At 36.8% G+C, this 17,222-nt stretch overlaps 1 protein-coding gene across 10 annotated transcripts in view; it reads right to left on the reverse strand.

The window, feature by feature from the left end:
- Window positions 1–8,536: 8,536 nt before the first annotated feature.
- cnot2 (CCR4-NOT transcription complex, subunit 2) overlaps window positions 8,537–17,222 on the reverse strand; it is a 112,823-nt gene continuing 104,137 nt past the window's right edge. For all 10 annotated transcript variants that reach the window (XM_069904082.1, XM_069904089.1, XM_069904081.1 and 7 more), the window contains 3 exons: window positions 14,468–14,568; window positions 14,129–14,273; window positions 8,537–9,676 (listed from right to left, as the gene is read on the reverse strand). In XM_069904082.1, the coding sequence (XP_069760183.1) occupies window positions 9,590–9,676; window positions 14,129–14,273; window positions 14,468–14,568 (333 nt within the window). In that variant the 3' untranslated portion in view covers window positions 8,537–9,589. The remainder of the gene's footprint in view (window positions 9,677–14,128; window positions 14,274–14,467; window positions 14,569–17,222) is intronic.

The following is a 17,222-nucleotide window of genomic DNA, read 5'->3' on the forward strand; positions in this document are numbered from 1 at the left end:
TATTATGAGAGGACCCAGATTAGGGGGAGGGGAGGAAGATGGGGAACCCAGTAGGTTAGTGATAGGCAGATTGGGAAGGGGGTTGGAAAGAAGGGGTATATGAGAGGACGAGTGGATCAGAAGAAGGAATAAAAAAACAAGAGGTTGCTTTCCTGACATTGGAGAATTCAACGATCATATTATTTGGTTAGAAACACAGAACATTATTGCACAGAAGCAGGCCCCTGGTCCCTTCTTGTCTGTATAAACTATTATTCTGCCATGTCCCACTGACCTACACACTGCTCCCCTCCATGTACATGTCCATTTTTTCCCTAAATGTTAAAATTGAGCCCACATTCACTACTTAAGTTGCCAGTTCGTTCCACACTCGCTTTAATGTTCCCCCGAAACCTTTCCCCTTAACCCCTGACCTGTGGTTTGTACCTCACCTAACTTCAATAGAAAAAGTTGTGGATTGTATGAGATGCAGTTTCTCTAGTTTGTGTTTGACCAGCAGAGGTGGCAGTGGGCACAGTTCAGTATGGAAATGGGGAGGAGTTAAAATGGGTTGCAATCAGAAACCCTGTCCCCTGCAACTGTACATGTCACACCTGTCATGACTCCTCCCCCTCACCACCATCCAAGGATCTAAACAGCCCTTTCAAGTACAGTCTAAAAGATTGCATTGACAAAGCTATTTGCAATGGCCACCTTGAGATCCCAATTACAAGAAAAAAAATAGATTATTTTATATATATATATATATATATGGTGAAAGATTGTAACATGCTATTGTACCAAGGAACAAGGGACTGTTTGAGCATGCATACAAAAGATTGGTTTGTAGGTGTACAGGTTATAATGAAGGCAAATGTTGGAGAGACTAAATTTAAGAACAGGGTTTACTTGTGAATCTGCAGAGTACTACTGGTGAGGCAGTACGCGGAGTTCTGTGTGTAGTTCTAGTCTCTTTATTTGAGAAGATATGCTCGCTTTGGAAGTGGTGCCGAGGAGGTTCACCATGTTGATTCTGGAGACATGAGGTTTAGCCTACGAGGATTAGCCTATGAGGAGAGATTGAGTACCTTAGGAAAAATGAGGGGATATTATGAACAATCCTGACATGAATACACAAGATAGAGGCAGGTAATTCTTTACCACTAACCGGTGAGACTAGAACTAGGGGACATAGTGTCAAGATGCAGGGGAGTAAATCTAGGATGCAAGTAGGAAGAACTGCTTTTCCCAGAGAATAGCAAATCTGTAAATTATCTTCTGAAAGAAGCAGTTGATGAGACCTCATTAAATATATTTAAGACAGTAAGATAGATGATAGCATTGTAGGGGAATTAAGGTTTGTGGAAAAAAAGGCAGGTAGGTGAAGCTGAGTCTATGGCCGAATCAAATGGCAGAGCAACAGACTGGATAATTCTTGTGTTCTTTAGCCACATTAGCACCCCTCCTTATTCCCACACTGACTGGTCAGTCCTTGTCTCCTCCACTGCCAGAGTGAGGCCAAACGCAAACTGGAGAAATTGCACTTCATATTCCACCTGGATAATTCATAATCCAACAGCATTAACACTGAATTCCCCAATTTCCTGACTCGCACCACCTCCTCCCCTGCTCTTTCACACCATCTTCTCTCTACCCCTCCCCAGTTTGTTTCCTCTCCACCACATTAAATCCACTGGATTATTTAACCCCTCCCCATTTTATCACTCTCTTTCCCCCCCCCCCCCTGCAGAAACTGGGATTTTGAGCAAAGAGGAACTCGAGGGTAATGAACAAACTTCAATCTGAGCGGCATCTGCGATCATTTAACAACTGCATCATGGACTAAAGAGCAACTTCTAATTGACCTTAGCAGCCCTGGATGGGTCAAGAACTATGAAAGAGAAGGCCTCAGAAAGCAGCAACAAGTATTTTGGGTACATCACTTGTCTGGTTACCCAAGGCATTGCAGTCGCAGAAATATACATCCAATAAAAACAAAGCATGGAGTTGAGTAAAACATTGTTACAGATTCAATTTTTCACTAATCTGCCAACATAATTCAAATGTAAGATTTATAAGTAAACCAACACAAGTCAGAAGTAATTGACTTCTCTAGGCAAAGGATTATGCTCAGCCAATCCTATCAGAGCTATTTGACAATCAGTGAGCCTACGTACAAATCTGTTTGTCTCTGCTATTCTGGCTGGCAGCTGGTTGAGGCATATGTTCCATGTCACATGTGCAAAATAGTCAATGAGCCAAAGTACCAGAAATTCAAGTACGATCTGAACAGCCCAGCATCGAAGCTGCAACAGAGAGGCAGGGGTCGATGGGTTCACACCTCTGTAATGAATCAAACCTTTCTTGCATTGTCCCTGGGCGTCTTGGTTTCAACTATTTACCTTTCTTCATGAAACAGGTTTTGTTCCGTATGCTGGCAGTGCTTGAGTGATTGTTGTACACACCCCAACAAATAGCAAAGAGGAAGACCTTGGAGTTTAGAATGAATGGTGGGTGATCTCATTGTAATGCCAGAACCTTTACAGAGCTTTCTAAGCTGCTGTTTGTTTCCCTTGGGTTTGCGTGGGGGAAGGAGTGATGTTGGTGTAATGGAAGATTCTAACCTATTTTTTAAACACCTATTTTTTCTTAATTCCCAGCTCTTGGTTCTGTAGAGCTGAGAACCTTTTTTTAAAAACTTGCAGCTTTGGGTTCTGCAAGGCTGAGAACCCAAAGCTGAGGGAGCAGTCTTGAACATGGGGCTTGGGCAACAAAAAAAAATGCTAAGGAGAAATGCCTTCATACAAATCCAGATATATCTTTGCATTTCTTGGTTCGGGGAACCCAGAAAGATGAACACATGCAAGAGGCGAATAGATTTTTTTTTAGACATCAATGGTCAGAGTGCAAGTGCAGGAAAGTGACGATGAGGTGAAAAAATTGGTCATGATCTAATCGAATGGCAGAGCAGGAAAACAAGATCCAAGATAAAAGAAAAGGGGTTACCTTTCTCGCGTTCAACAGTTTAACAAAACATTGGTAACTCCTTGTTAATCCCCTATGAAAAACAATACAAGTCACGAATGAAGGTGAAATCTAGAGATTATCATCTGGCTACACACTCTTGCCATTCCTTCCTCCTTCACAGCAACCTCAAACATTTGCATTGATTTGAAACAATAATCTCCATTTATGTATAAAGTTCTTAAATTATGTAACCTTTGATTTTTAGTTGGTATGGGAATCTGGGTGACCTAGATTTATTTTCAGTACACATCAAGGTAGAGACTAAATGATCAAGCAGAACTAAAATTAGAATATGCCATGTTTGAGTGAAGTGGGACTTTGAATTTAATAATTAGTCAAGGATATATTTTTTAATTAAAGTATTACAGAGAATCTATTTCAGACCAAAAGGTTCTAAGATCCTGTTAGTTATTTACAATTTGGACAGGAGAGGGAGGGGGGCAGCGATGTTTCTCAAGTTGACTATGGGATTTAGTCTTTAGTATTGTGATGTGAATGAAGGTGGCTTAGTAGACCAGAGTGGGGTTCAGTTACTTTTGACATACAAGGGTTGGTAGGTGTACAAAGAGATAGTAATTCAGTGTTTATTTCTGCAAAATAGAATCTGGAAAAGGGGAGTTAGGAGCTAAGCTTGTCTTGATGCTCACTACAAAGTAGTTTTACTTTAATATGTGGAAGACACTGGTGGGACACCAGTATCCACTACATGGGAATCAAAGTATTAAAAAGGGCTCTAACAGTTATTGAATAATATTTGTTACAACACATTCCAGAGAATATGACAATATCAGTACACTGATTCAAAACCAATGACAAAACAAACATTATGCCATCAGAATTTTGGGTGCCAATATTACATTTTCCACAAAAATCAGGACTTAAAATATTACTAAATCATCTATTCAATCTTAAAGTATGAGATTGCAGATGCTGGAATCTGGAGCAAAAAGAATCTGCTGATGTAACAGCATCAGAGGGAGAAAACAAAATTGTTGACATTTTGGGTCAGAATCCTTTGTCAAGACTTTTGATTTATGCTTGGCAGAGCTCAATTGTCAAGTCTGTGATAGCAATGTAGTAGCCATGGTTCAACATAACCTAAGGAGTAGCACCTTGTATCAGTGAACCCTTTCCACCTTATTCTCGTGAGTCTAATTTGAGAAATCCACCAAAAATTATGAAGATCATTCCTCAAACAAACCTCCCTCTCTATACCTCTATATGCCTAGATAAAGCAGGCAACATAATGAAGGACCTATCATTTTCTGGACACGCACCCTTAACCATATTACATATAAATATATAACAAGTACGGAAACAGGCCATCTCAGCCCCTCTAGTCCGCACCGATCTAAGTGATCCCTTCTCGTCCTACCTACCCATGTCACCATGTATCAATAACAGTGTGGAGAATATTCAAAGGTGTGAAATTGTATCAAAGAGCTTGAAGACAGCTTTTTCTCTAAATGAACTTGAGTGCTCTCATGCTGTCCTTGCTATGCATTAATAGATCTTTTTCATTGTAAACCTATACCATGCAACGGTGCTTTTGCTGTACTATTTTGTACAGCCACATGAATGTTAGAATTGACGTGATGAACTGCTCTGGGAAGAATACTTCTCACTGCAGCAGGCATAATGTGACAATAAACTTGATGTGAAACGGAGTAAATTTGGTTCTAATTTAATTGAATACTTTTGACATGGACTGTCGCATGTCAAACCCTAACAACTTGACATGCCTTCTATACATTACCAAATAATTGCAATCTGAATATTAAATAGAATTTTACCTTCTTTTGGATTAATGTTGAATAAAGGCCTCATCCAAAATTTCTGGAGAATGTTAGTAATATGGCATCATTTATAAAAGAGCAATTTTTTTCCTGGGGCAGCCTGCTAAAATATTTATCCTGCAAGCAATACCATGGGTTAGCTGGACAGTATTACCTTGCTTCTCGTATGATTATGTTTTGCATATATTTGCTGCTGAAGTTTCCTATTATTAATAACTTTCTTCAAATGCTATTTGGCTATTTCTGAATTTTATAACAGTACGTTTCCAGCATCAGCAGAATACTTATATTGGTTAGCGGAAGATCGGCCATCGCCGTACCTGCCCGGGAGGATGCTCTCCTTGACAGTGATGGGACAGAGCAGAGAACCGAGCACATTGGAAGCCAAAGAAGAAATTGAGAGAGGAGTTACCTGAAATGAGGATAATCTCCCCATGCGCTGCCTGAGCCGCCTATTTCCTCCAGTCGCTCACTGATGGCTCGAGATTCCAGCCTGCTTCTCTGAGTCGACATCCAGCCGTTCAGCGTCTGTCTTCCCGGCTGGTTTGGAGCTCTGTTGTTACCAAACTGGAGCTTACAGCACGTCAGAGCCCTACATGAGCACGTAGAATGAAAAATTCTTTTCAACTGGTGATGTCATGTCACCACCCAAAAAAAGTTTGGCTAATTGAGCTTTTCGGTTAACCGTATTTCGGATAACTGGAGACGTACTATATCACATGTATCAAAAAAACCATAAGATTTGTGTGCCATCTACTGCAATAATAACAAATAAATATGAACAGTGCAAAGGTAGTCCAATAATGGAGTGTCAATAGTGACTTTCAAGAGAATTGGATTTAAAGATGTTATTATATAACCAACAGTTATAATAGTCCTTTACTAAAGAGGAGAAATACATTTACAGATTGCAATTTAATTGGTTTTGGTGCGACTTACCTTCAATGCTGTTACTCCTGAAATGTTCAAGCAGCAACACAAAACTGACTGCTGAGGATGGGGGGGAAATTGTAGCTTTTTTTCCCCCCAGACTGTTTCCATTTAAACTGGAAAATCAGAGTAGACAGGAGTCCTGTTGAAAGACTAATCAGAGTAAAATAAAATGCATTTCTCTCAGAGAACGATGCAATAAATCTGACCATTTCTAGCACCACCCATCCTGATTCCTTCAACTTATTCCAAATGTAATAGTGTAAAAATGGGAACACTTTATCACACACTTTAGACATTTAGTAGCAGAAGCCAAACTTGACAAAGAATCTGAGGTAATTTCTTTAAATATTTACCCAAAAAATTGAAAGGACAAAGAAATGGCAGTCTTTTCAAGCATTTTTGAAGGACGTGGCAATACCTAATGAAGTCGACAGTGAAGGGATTTGTTGCAGTCTATCATGATCATTGGTAATCAAGGGTTATGGCCACAGCAAGTTGTATTGACCGAGGGAGCATTGGAGACTGAACAAGTACTGCTTAATCTATACATCATGTTTTAGCATAGCTGTACTTCAGAGATAAGAATGGCATTTATTGAAAGTTTAACCTATTAAATGCAATGCTGTATATGTTGCATAATGATTTAAATCTTAACATATTGCATATACAGAGTAATGACTTTGCAAATATCCTTGTTATTTTGACCATTAAATACATTTTCAATGCTACTCAGTTGACACAAACCAATCCCTACCAAGTAGGGAAGCAATTTCAATTGAGGAGTCAACCAACGGTTCCCAGTCAGACTTTATAATCTCCTGTGAATATCTAAATATCATTGGATATCCAAGTAGAATTAGAATTAAAGAAATTGTAGATGCTGGAAATCATGAGACAGAATTCTGGATACTTGGTAGGTTACGCAGCAGCAAAGGGAAGAGAAAAAGAATTAGCATTTGTCTTTGTACAGATTGAGTGCTTCCTTACATTGTTTTATTTCAGTAACATTAGAAATATTCAAAAATCTTCAGTCTCGAAAGTTTAACAGTGGTTGTTAAAATATTGAAGTAGAATAGAATGATTCTTCAAAACCATTATTTTAGATATTGAATTTATCCATATCTACTTCTTGGGAAAGAAATGCTTTAAAATTGGGTAGAATTAAAATATTTTCTTAAAAGTGATCTCAAATTTAAAACAAGCTCCAACTGCAATATCAACCATTACTTTCCTCCCACAAATAATGCTCGACCTACTGAGTTCCTCCAGCAGTTTGTATTTTTTGCTCTGTTTTTTAACATCTGAAGTCATTCATCCAGAGTTTATGAGTGATGTAAATCAGCAATATAACGAGTATTTTTATTTCAGGATTATTAATCTATTACGCTAAAAACTCTCACTTAAAGTTTACACCTTTGTTGATCTGACCAAGTTCTTGCATTTTGTAGGAACAAAAAAAAAAGCTGTTCCAAATATTTAATACACTTTACTATGTACAAACATATCCACTGGAAAATGCCCGGGATTGGGGGGGGGGGGGGGGGGGGGGATGTGGGGAATGCTGTATGTGGAAAAAAGGTAAAAATACTTGAGAATGTTGAATTAAAACTCATTTTTCTTGCTTGCACAAAATTAAAAACTTATTACTGTAATATTTCCATAATGTAGAAAATGTTTGCAAGAAAAATGTGTTTAGAACATTAATTATTTCAAATATTTATATCCTGAACATTGATGCATAATTCTATATAATTATACAAATATGGTACTGTAAATCAAAGTCTAACTAGTCTACGAATGGTTGATAGAGCCATTTATCAGTCTCATCAATAGCACAATATTAAAGTGTGTTATGTTCTGGGTATACGATGAAGTATACCTGGAATAAGTATTTCTGATCAGTTAATAAGTAGGGAATACATGCAAAAACAAAGCCAAGATTACAATTGTTTCCAATTCCTGAGTTACAGATTTAAACACATCTAGTTAATAAATAAGGTTTCTGTGGGGAGAAAATGGAATCATGAGACTTGGGTTGTGCAGGACATAAACAGGCTTTTTGCCTTTCCAATTGATTTTCCCACCAATACTAAAAAAATGGCATATGTTTTTTATTTTTATTGAACTAAGATATTGAGGATTTTTAATGCACAAGGTCATTCTGTAATTGATAGGAGATAAAGCATCAATCATATTAAAGGATGCTTTTTCACTCAGAGTGGTGGCAGAATGGAACGATCTTCCAAAAGAGATAGTTGCGGCAGGGTCCCTTCTGTCATTTAAGAGAAGGTTGGTTGTGTACATGGATGTGAGGGGTTGGAGGGTTATGGGCAGAGAGCAGGAGGGGGGAAGCTCGTGGAGTTGTTCAAGTGAACCGGCGTGGACTTGAAGGGCCGACATGGCCTGTTTCTATGCCGTAAACAGTTATATGATTATATATCTGTGTTTACCTCGTTATAAACTATGACTCATTGAGATTTAATGAGCTCATTCATGTCCTGGTTTTTTTTCTGTTCTCTGAAAGATTAACTATATTTTTGAACTGATACCAAAGATGTTTTTGCCCTGTACTTTCCAAATTTAAGAGCTAATGAGCACTTAGTTAGCACATGGGAAAAAAAAAATCAGAATAAACTCAAAACTTACCTGTAGTAATCGAGACCACATAACATAATCTTTGAGAAAATAAAGCTTCACATATATATATATATATATTCCAACAAAACCTTTCACACTTCATTCAACACTAGAAAATTTTTAAAAAAAACAGTTGCAAATTCAAATTAAAGGCAACACTGCAATTAGGACAGCTTTTCTACTTTATTACAAAGAGAAGAAGCTTTAATGTGGTCAGAAAATACAAGATTGATTTTTTTTAATTATTTTTTTCCTATGAAATGCTGCTGTTCAACCAGCCATTATGAATTGTCTCAGTTCACTTCCTGAAGTCCCATCATGTTCAATTGGGTATGGGGTGTCCTTGGCCGCTGAAAATCTGGCCCTTAAGTGCACAGGGCGACACAGCGGTCCCCTGCTCAGCAGTTCCCGAAATGTCCTGTTTTCATGTATTGCATCCATGCACACCTCCGAAAAATGAGGTACAGCAGGGCAAATATTTTCCAAAATAGATGTCATATATATAATATATACACATTCGTACATACATATCTTTATTCATGTGATGTCCAAAAATTAAAAAAATGTACACTTTTATTACAAAATTGTAACAAAGACTGGACAGTGTTTTGCTCATTCTAGAAAGATGAAGCCCAGTGATACACAACCGTGGAAAATGTCCAGAGGTCGTGGCAATAACGTTCACTTAGACCGTCAAATGTTCTTGCATTTAACTTGACAGAAATGCTTTTCAAAAACATTAGGGGAAAGTAAAATGAACAAATCAAATGCAGGCTGCTTATCTTTCCAAATGAAATACAAGAGGATCTTCACATAAAAATGCACTACACATTTTTTTTTTATTACCAGTTATGCTACAATGAACAATGCAAACTTTTTAAATTTTTACACTTTGGAAATTTAGCAATGAAAGTATTGTCGGTCCACTTGCCCTTTAGCAGAAATATCTGCTGATGGGCTGAAAAATTATTTTTTGTGTCTTTTTTTTTTAAACATTCCCTGCTCAAAATAATTAAAAAAAAATGGAAAAAAAAAATACAAATTCAGTTGTGTTGGGCAGCACATAATTACTAAGGCAGGACTTCAAAATGTCGATCCATCCACATGAGCCAATTGCCAGATCCTCAAAGAATAAAAACCAGGATGCCTGAGCCACTTCGGTTTCTGCAGTTTGAGTATTGTGCTGAGACAGCCATACCCCATGAACAGTTAAGTCTTTAGAAGGCTTGCTGAGCAGGGTTGTAGTTCAAAGATGACGGCAGATGAGGTCTTTCCTCTAGTTTATCATACTCCAGATGGAACTCCTGAAATTCCAAAAAGAACAAGTTAGTTATGCAATTAGAAACTTTCATCTGAAAGCCATAAAAGATGCTCAGAGACATCCAGGGGTGCAGATAGTGTATGTTCACAAATCGAACAGCACGTAGCTTTCATTTAACAAATGTTTTACTTCCCCACATTCTTTTTAAAAATGTAGACAAAGAAAGAGATTACATTACAAACCAAACACATTTCTGAAGTACTTCAATGCCATGAAATGTCCTTTGGTCATGAAAGACAACTTTCAAAATAAATGAATTAACGATGGATGAATAACTCGTCAATGATATCTTTTGGAAGCTCTTAAAAGTGAAGATGTAAATTTTAAATTTAGACATACAGCACAGTAACATGTCTTTTGGGACAACAAGGCTGTGCCTCCCAATTACATCCAATTGACCTACAACCCACAGAACGTTTTAAACGGTGGGAGGAAACCTGAGCATCTGGAGGAATCCCATGAAGACATGGGGAGAATGTACAAACTCTTTACAGACAGTGCCAGATTAGAACCTCGGTCGCTGGCACTGTAACAGCACTGCACTTTTCCGCTACGCTAACAGTGTCACCAAGCAGAGACGTTCAGGAAATGTGTTTCAAAGGCATCATAAATTTATGATGAAAAAGTAGTAAATAAATTTGGAGAGTTTACCTCATTGAAAGAGATGGGAGAGTTTAAGTGCAAGTTATTTACAAATATTTAAAAATTTAAATGATAAAAGAGTGCTTCAGAAAAACTAGTTTTTTTATTGGTGGAGATTGAGGCCATCAATGCTGGATCTCACAGAGACCCAAAAGCTTCAGTGATCTGAGAACATATAGAAATGCAGAGGAAAGCAGTTTACTTGCTAACAGTTTTGATAGTCAGGTCGTCAGTTTTAAAATGTTGTTCAGGTATGAACATGATAATATTACGAATAGTCAATATCAGTTTGAGGGAATGGCCCTGGAGGGAAATGGAATAAACAGTAAAGGAGAAAGAGGTCTGGCTAAATACTGAAGACATCTGTTCAGTCTTGAACTGGTGTTAGTCAAGCAGTTTGAGAGTAGAAAAGTACTGAGGATGTTCAGAAAAAATGGTAGAAATTTAGAACTTATGATCAGCTTGGATAGAGAATCATTGATCAATTATGGACTGAAGCCACAGCCTCCAGCAAATAATCTTCATTAAAGTACTGGGAAATGGCATGCGTTAGGAAAGATGCTAAACCGATCTCCCTTTGCAAAGAATGATTAACAGCCAGATTAAATTTTATTATTGGCAACCAAAATTAGTTTTAGTTAATCATCAAATTGTTGTTTTAAGGAACTATTTAAAAAGACTGCCACTTTTATTTTCATTGTACAATGACATTTCAAAACTACCATTTCAAAAATATGTAGATAGTCCACTGTGGACTTTTATTGTCTATGTCTTAATATTTTAACTTCTACTTTAACTTATATTTATGTAAATCTGCTGCATGGCCCTGGAGAAAAACTATCTCATCTTTACCAGGCAATGCATGGTATGAACGACAAATAAAGGTGACTTGACTCGACTTTCCTGGCTTTGAAATGTCTTCCAATCTGATGCGGTGAAAAACCATAATATAAATACATGTAAGAGCTCAATTTTGTGAAAGAGGTACAGGATGTAGGATAGTTAATTTCCCTCCATCCCACACATTTTAAATATGTGTGATGGAGGGAAAATAAATCATTATTTGAGAAAGAATTCCAGCCAAAAAATAGTTTCATGGCACTGAACAATGAAGAAATTAGAGGAATATGCCACAGGCCACCACATTTAAAGAGGAAAAGTAATGAGGCAATTGGAGAAAGTGTTGTTCACAGTATTTCAAGGCTTAATAAAATCACTTACATTCATATAATCTCTTATGAATCTCAAACACATCACATACCTGAAATGTAATGACTTGTGTCTGAAAACACACAATATACAATGCAACAAATCTGCTACAATTAAATTGTTTTCCTTCATTGGTGGTATTCACTTATAAATTAATACGAGTCACCAAATGTTCTATCATAATAAGTAGACATCATCCTCGAGGAAGTCAAAATGTACTTAATGACATTATTTTTTAAAAATGGAACCATCTCATAATGTGGAAACAACTTTTTTCAAATCAAAGTTGTATGATACCAAAATTTGAATGGAACTTTTTAAATCATGGACACCATTAGGAAAGGTGCTTTAGAACATAGCTAAAGCACAATGAATTGAAATAGCATTCCATACTGCAGAAGTGAACTGATATTACCACATAATGCTCTGAAGAAGCAATATGACTAGCTTCAAGAATAGTTTGTGTGATCATTTTCATTTGGGCACAATTCCAAAAAAAACAACACCCTCAGTAATAACTAAATTGAAAAGACTTATTTATGGGAATCTGAACTTTCCCCCCCCCCCCCCATCAAGATTTCAGTAATTTTATTTGTTTGACAATGAGACACACCTTCAAAAAGCTCCAACGATTGAAGCACATCTGTTAAACCATTGCAAATTCTACAAAATGCCACTCAAAGTGCCATGTTAATATGTGGTTTATTTCAAAGGTAATGGACTTAATATACAGAATATATGATATAATAAAAAAGCACATTTCCTACCAGTATTTTGATTAACAAAATATATTTTAAGACAATTAATTTAATTGCATAAATAAAATAAAGAGATCTACCATAATTTAATGCTAAAAACAAATCTAAACATCCCTTCAATTTAAACCTTCACATACCTTTAAGGTGCACAGACAATTTTGGATGAAAATTGCAGTTACAATAGATGTTCTTGTATGTTCTTCAATTGGAATGGAAAACGTTTGTGATATTTAAATACATTATCAAGAGTCTTGAGTCAAATTGCTCTGTTAGCTGTTAAACTGATATGACAATGTTGAATTTACAACTTCAAAATTAAATTTTTCACAGGTTTCAAATATAGGGCAACTGGTCTTTCAATGAAGCATTGTGAGGTTCTTGTCCCAAAAAGTTTGTTTTCGGGATGGTTGGTGATGTATTGCAACTCTTGAACTGCGCGGATGCTGGATTTATGGCATTCCTGAATCACTGGATTGCATTTTGTCCATTATTCGTGGCTGCATTGAAACTTTGTGAAATTTGTTTTATGGTAGTTCAGTTTCTATCAGGCAAATACAAACTGAAATTATGCACCAGGTACAATGAATATTCTTTGCTGAGAATCCCCAACTTTTACCCACACTTAGAAATTTGATCTGTGATTCTATCCAGTTTCCTCAAAATCTAATCTACTTGCCTTGGTTAAGGCTTAATTGAGGCATTAGTTTAGTAAGTGATGAATTGCTCCCGACAAATCTGAGCGCAATGCTTGCTAGATATAATTTAGGAGGCTTAGAAACATGTCCTTACAAAATCAGGATAAGCAAATGCTTTTCTAATTACCTCTTCAAGTGGTGATGATGAGTTCTCTTTAGGCACCCAGGTAGATCACCTTTTGAGTGTCAGTTCAAGTAATCGTAATCTTATATTGACCACTTCCTCCAATAGACAACAAATAAACATTGCATCATTCAAGATCCAGTTTGGATAAAGTAGCCCCAGAGGCTTTCCTTCAGGAAATTGGAATCAGATTTAGGACCCTAGGAAAGTGCAGGATCGGAAATGACTATGCACTTGGCTTGTTTTGCTGACTTGACCAGTCCTTATTAAGAAGTAGCTTAAATACATCTAGGTTCAATTGGAAATAAGATGGAGCAACCATAGAAAAAAAATAGCTACAAGACAATTATAGCTTATAAAAAAACATTTAAAAAAAGTCCAAGCAGTTAATAATAAATTAAACATTTAAGTGACTGGAAATCATTAAGAATAAAGGAAAAAAAATTAAAAATAGAAAGTGAACAAAAGTGGAAGATTACTTTTCTTAAAACTTATTTAACACTGTAAACATTAACATTTTAGTTAATATTACAGAAATAAATCTACTTCTGACAACTAATTATATTTGCCGTAGAATGCAAAAGGATACAGAGAAGGTGCATGAAAATGGGATATAACTTTAGAAATTAAAGGTATAGTGGACCAAATCCTTTTTAATCAAGTACACTGTATTCTTTTTCACTCCATCTGTTGAAATCTTCAAAAAAAAATAATAAAAGGATAGCCTAGAGAACATGGAACTTGCTAGAATATCTAGCAGTTTCAAGCATTAAAACATAAACACACAAATCTAGGCTATTTCAGCTGCCTTTATTATAGAGACCACAGCTCAGATTTGCTGGTCAGAAAATAAATACACAAGATTGCATACAAAAACATTTTGTTTCCAGCAAACAGATAATGCTTAATCTCCAATAAAGAAACATTATTAGTAATTCATCTGACTCCTGTACAATAGGCCAGCAATTTTTGGATTATATAAAATCAATTAGTACATCAGCTCTTACTTTAGCAACCTTTCTCCAGTTAAGACAGTCAAAGAAATAGTATGTCCCCCTTTCATAGGTGTTGGTCTTTACTGTTGGCTCCATCCCTGGGGCCCTTGTGATCCAGACTCGCTCTTCTTTATGGTACCTCCAGTCTCGGTTAAATCTAACATTTATAATATGATAAAAGACATTTATGAATATTAATCAAATTAAATCCATCAAATAAACAGATGATCAAATGCATCATTATTTTGTAAAAGGATAAAATAAATTTGAATCATCAGATTGTAACATGCAAATGATCTCGACAAGAAATTTAACATGAACTAAATGTGTTATGCATTTAAAAGGACATACAACTCTACTGCAGCAAGTAACTGTAAGACATCTCCTCCATTCATGTAGTATAGATAGAAAAGGAGGTCTTCTCCATAGCGAGCAAGTTTTATTGCAGCAAGCTGTAAAGAAATTATTACATCAGTTTTATTTCACATTTTAAATATAATTACTAAAATAAATAAGTCATATTTTTACTATCACAAGAACACAATAGTTACCACCAAACTGTACAACTGATTTCAGCAAAAGTATATAAATATTCATACTGTGGCAAAATCACAATTGCTAATCCTTCAAAAATACGGTAGACTTTGAATTTTCCAGTCTTAATTAACCCACACCCTGTTCTTTTCCCATTCACACCAGTGAACCCAAGTTCTCTCTCCTTTTGTTTTTTCCCTACTTGTTACTAAGACTCGTTCCATCCTGCACCCACCTCCACCTGCCCATCACCCAAATACCTATCCACCTGGGTTTTTACTCCCTTGATTCACTTTTCCTGTCCCCTCCCCCTCCCTTAATGGTTCCACCTGCCCATCTCATCACCCCCCCTCTCTCTGCTCCCCCTCCCTTTATCCCCTGCCAGTGTGACTCACTCCGACATTTCACTTGCATATACACTTGCTATCTTTTCTCCACACACACAGTCCTGAAGCAGGGCCTTGAACTAAAACATCAGACCTTTCCCTCAGCTGCTCAGTTATTTCCACAACTGGTTTCCCACCTATAAATATCTATGTCCAATTTTTTTTTCCACTAAACCGCTCCATCACCTTCTTCAAACTTCTCTCAGGCCAAGCTGTTGTTCAACTTTCCTAATAGATACATACTTCTACTCCTAACATGTAGTTTAAATCATCTTATGCCTAATGAAAAAAATGTCTGGATCATTTTCCTTCAACAATGTCACATACTAGTCCTATTTGTAGTAGAATTACTATTTGTAATTTGCAATAGCTCTGCCTCCTAGCTTTGAAGGAATTCAACAAAAAAAAAGCACAAACTGAACATCTTGCTTTGCCAAACAGCTAGATTTAACAGCTGAAAATGAATTTGATATTGTTTCATAATAAATACAGGTAGTAGGTATCTTGAAAAAGTGAAATGAATTTTGGCTATGTGTTTGCAATCAATTATTTCATAGGCTCGAACTTCAGCATCAGTGGATTTGGTTTTGACTTCCTGTATGCAACACCTTGGGACATGGACTAGTTATCAAAAATAAAATATGTGAAAATAATTTTAATACTCTTCCTGTTTCAGATAATACATTAAAAAAAAATCGCAATGCAAAAGAGAGAACCCAAAAAAAGACTAAAACCGGCATATGCAGTAACCTGAAAACCAAGAGGAAAAGAGCCAAGGTTTATTGATGCCTCAGAGAACAATCAGTTCTGGTTGGGTTAAATTCTCAAGGTCACAGATAACGGTGGATATAGATTTCATTGTCTGGACAAGATAAACACGACAGGTTTTTTTTTTGCAAATTTAACAGAGAAAGTTAAAGGAATAAGGAAGTTTGGTGTTTATCCTACAATATAAACCAGTCACTGGCCTATTTAAGATTATTAACATTGTCCCTCTCCCAACTCCTGCTTTACTTCAATCCTTTTTGTCCAAGAAAGACCAAAATTTTTCTGTTGTACTGAAGAGTTGAAAATAATTAAAATGACAAAGAATTGATCACCTTCCGTTAACATCTCATTTGGTGCTGAGGAAGCCCCCAGTTCCAGATATTTTCACAAATGTTAAATTTTGGAGATTCAGCATGGCAACAAGTCTTTCCAGCCCATGAGACGATGCTCTTTATTGTCATTACGCTGGTAGACCAGCCAATGAAACATGGTTAGCATCGAACGGAATGTAAAATACAATACATAAACACAATAAATCAAATGCAATAAGACTGCAATATTCTAAAATAAATTGTTAAAAAAATTACTGATTCTGAAATATAAGTGCAGCACCGCTCAACGCCATGAATTGATATTTAACATCATCATCGCATAAAGAGCTAAGGCTCCTACAGTGTCTGCCTGAACAAAGATGAGTAAATAGTTCATAGTTAAGGGTGTATTGCGTCTTTCATGATACTCCTCGCCCTGTCCAAACATCGACCCTATAGATAGAATGCAGTTGCCTATCATTGAATCTAACAATCTGTTGGGCAGCTTTCACTCCCCGCTCCTATCTTGTGCAGAACAAGTCCCATATTATACTGAAATAATGTATGTCATGAGGCTGCCCTGCCCAGATATACCCAGGAGACAAATTAACCTACTAAACCATACATCCTTGGTACAAGGGAAGAAGCCGGAACACCCAGAGGAAACCCACACAGCCACTGGGAGAATGTCCAAATTCCTTATAAGCAGGGGCTGGATCGCCTATGCTGTAATCACATTGCACTAAGCTAACCAGGCCACCCTAGAGCACTCATGAAATAATTTCTAAAAGGGGTTATTGTAACATGATATTTTAAGGGATATTACTATCAATATTGCTGTGCAGAAAACTTAAATGAAGGCTGATGGTTTCTGCTGCAACTAAAAGTTTAAGGTGATTTCATTGTGGCCTGACTTGTGCAAAGGCTGCCTGTGGGTGAGGTGTTGAGGTGTGGGTCTTGAGTTGTATTATGGCTTCATCTTCAAATGTGGGTTACTTCTGTAGACTGGCAGCACCAGTTCCTTTTGTTGACAGATGGCCCGAATTCTGTCAGAGGTCATGGAAATCGTTCTGTCCCCTCGTCTTGTCTGGCTGTAATAGGTCTTCC

Source organism: Narcine bancroftii, chromosome 11, assembly GCF_036971445.1.
Source record: "Narcine bancroftii isolate sNarBan1 chromosome 11, sNarBan1.hap1, whole genome shotgun sequence".
Taxonomy (NCBI): domain Eukaryota; kingdom Metazoa; phylum Chordata; class Chondrichthyes; order Torpediniformes; family Narcinidae; genus Narcine; species Narcine bancroftii.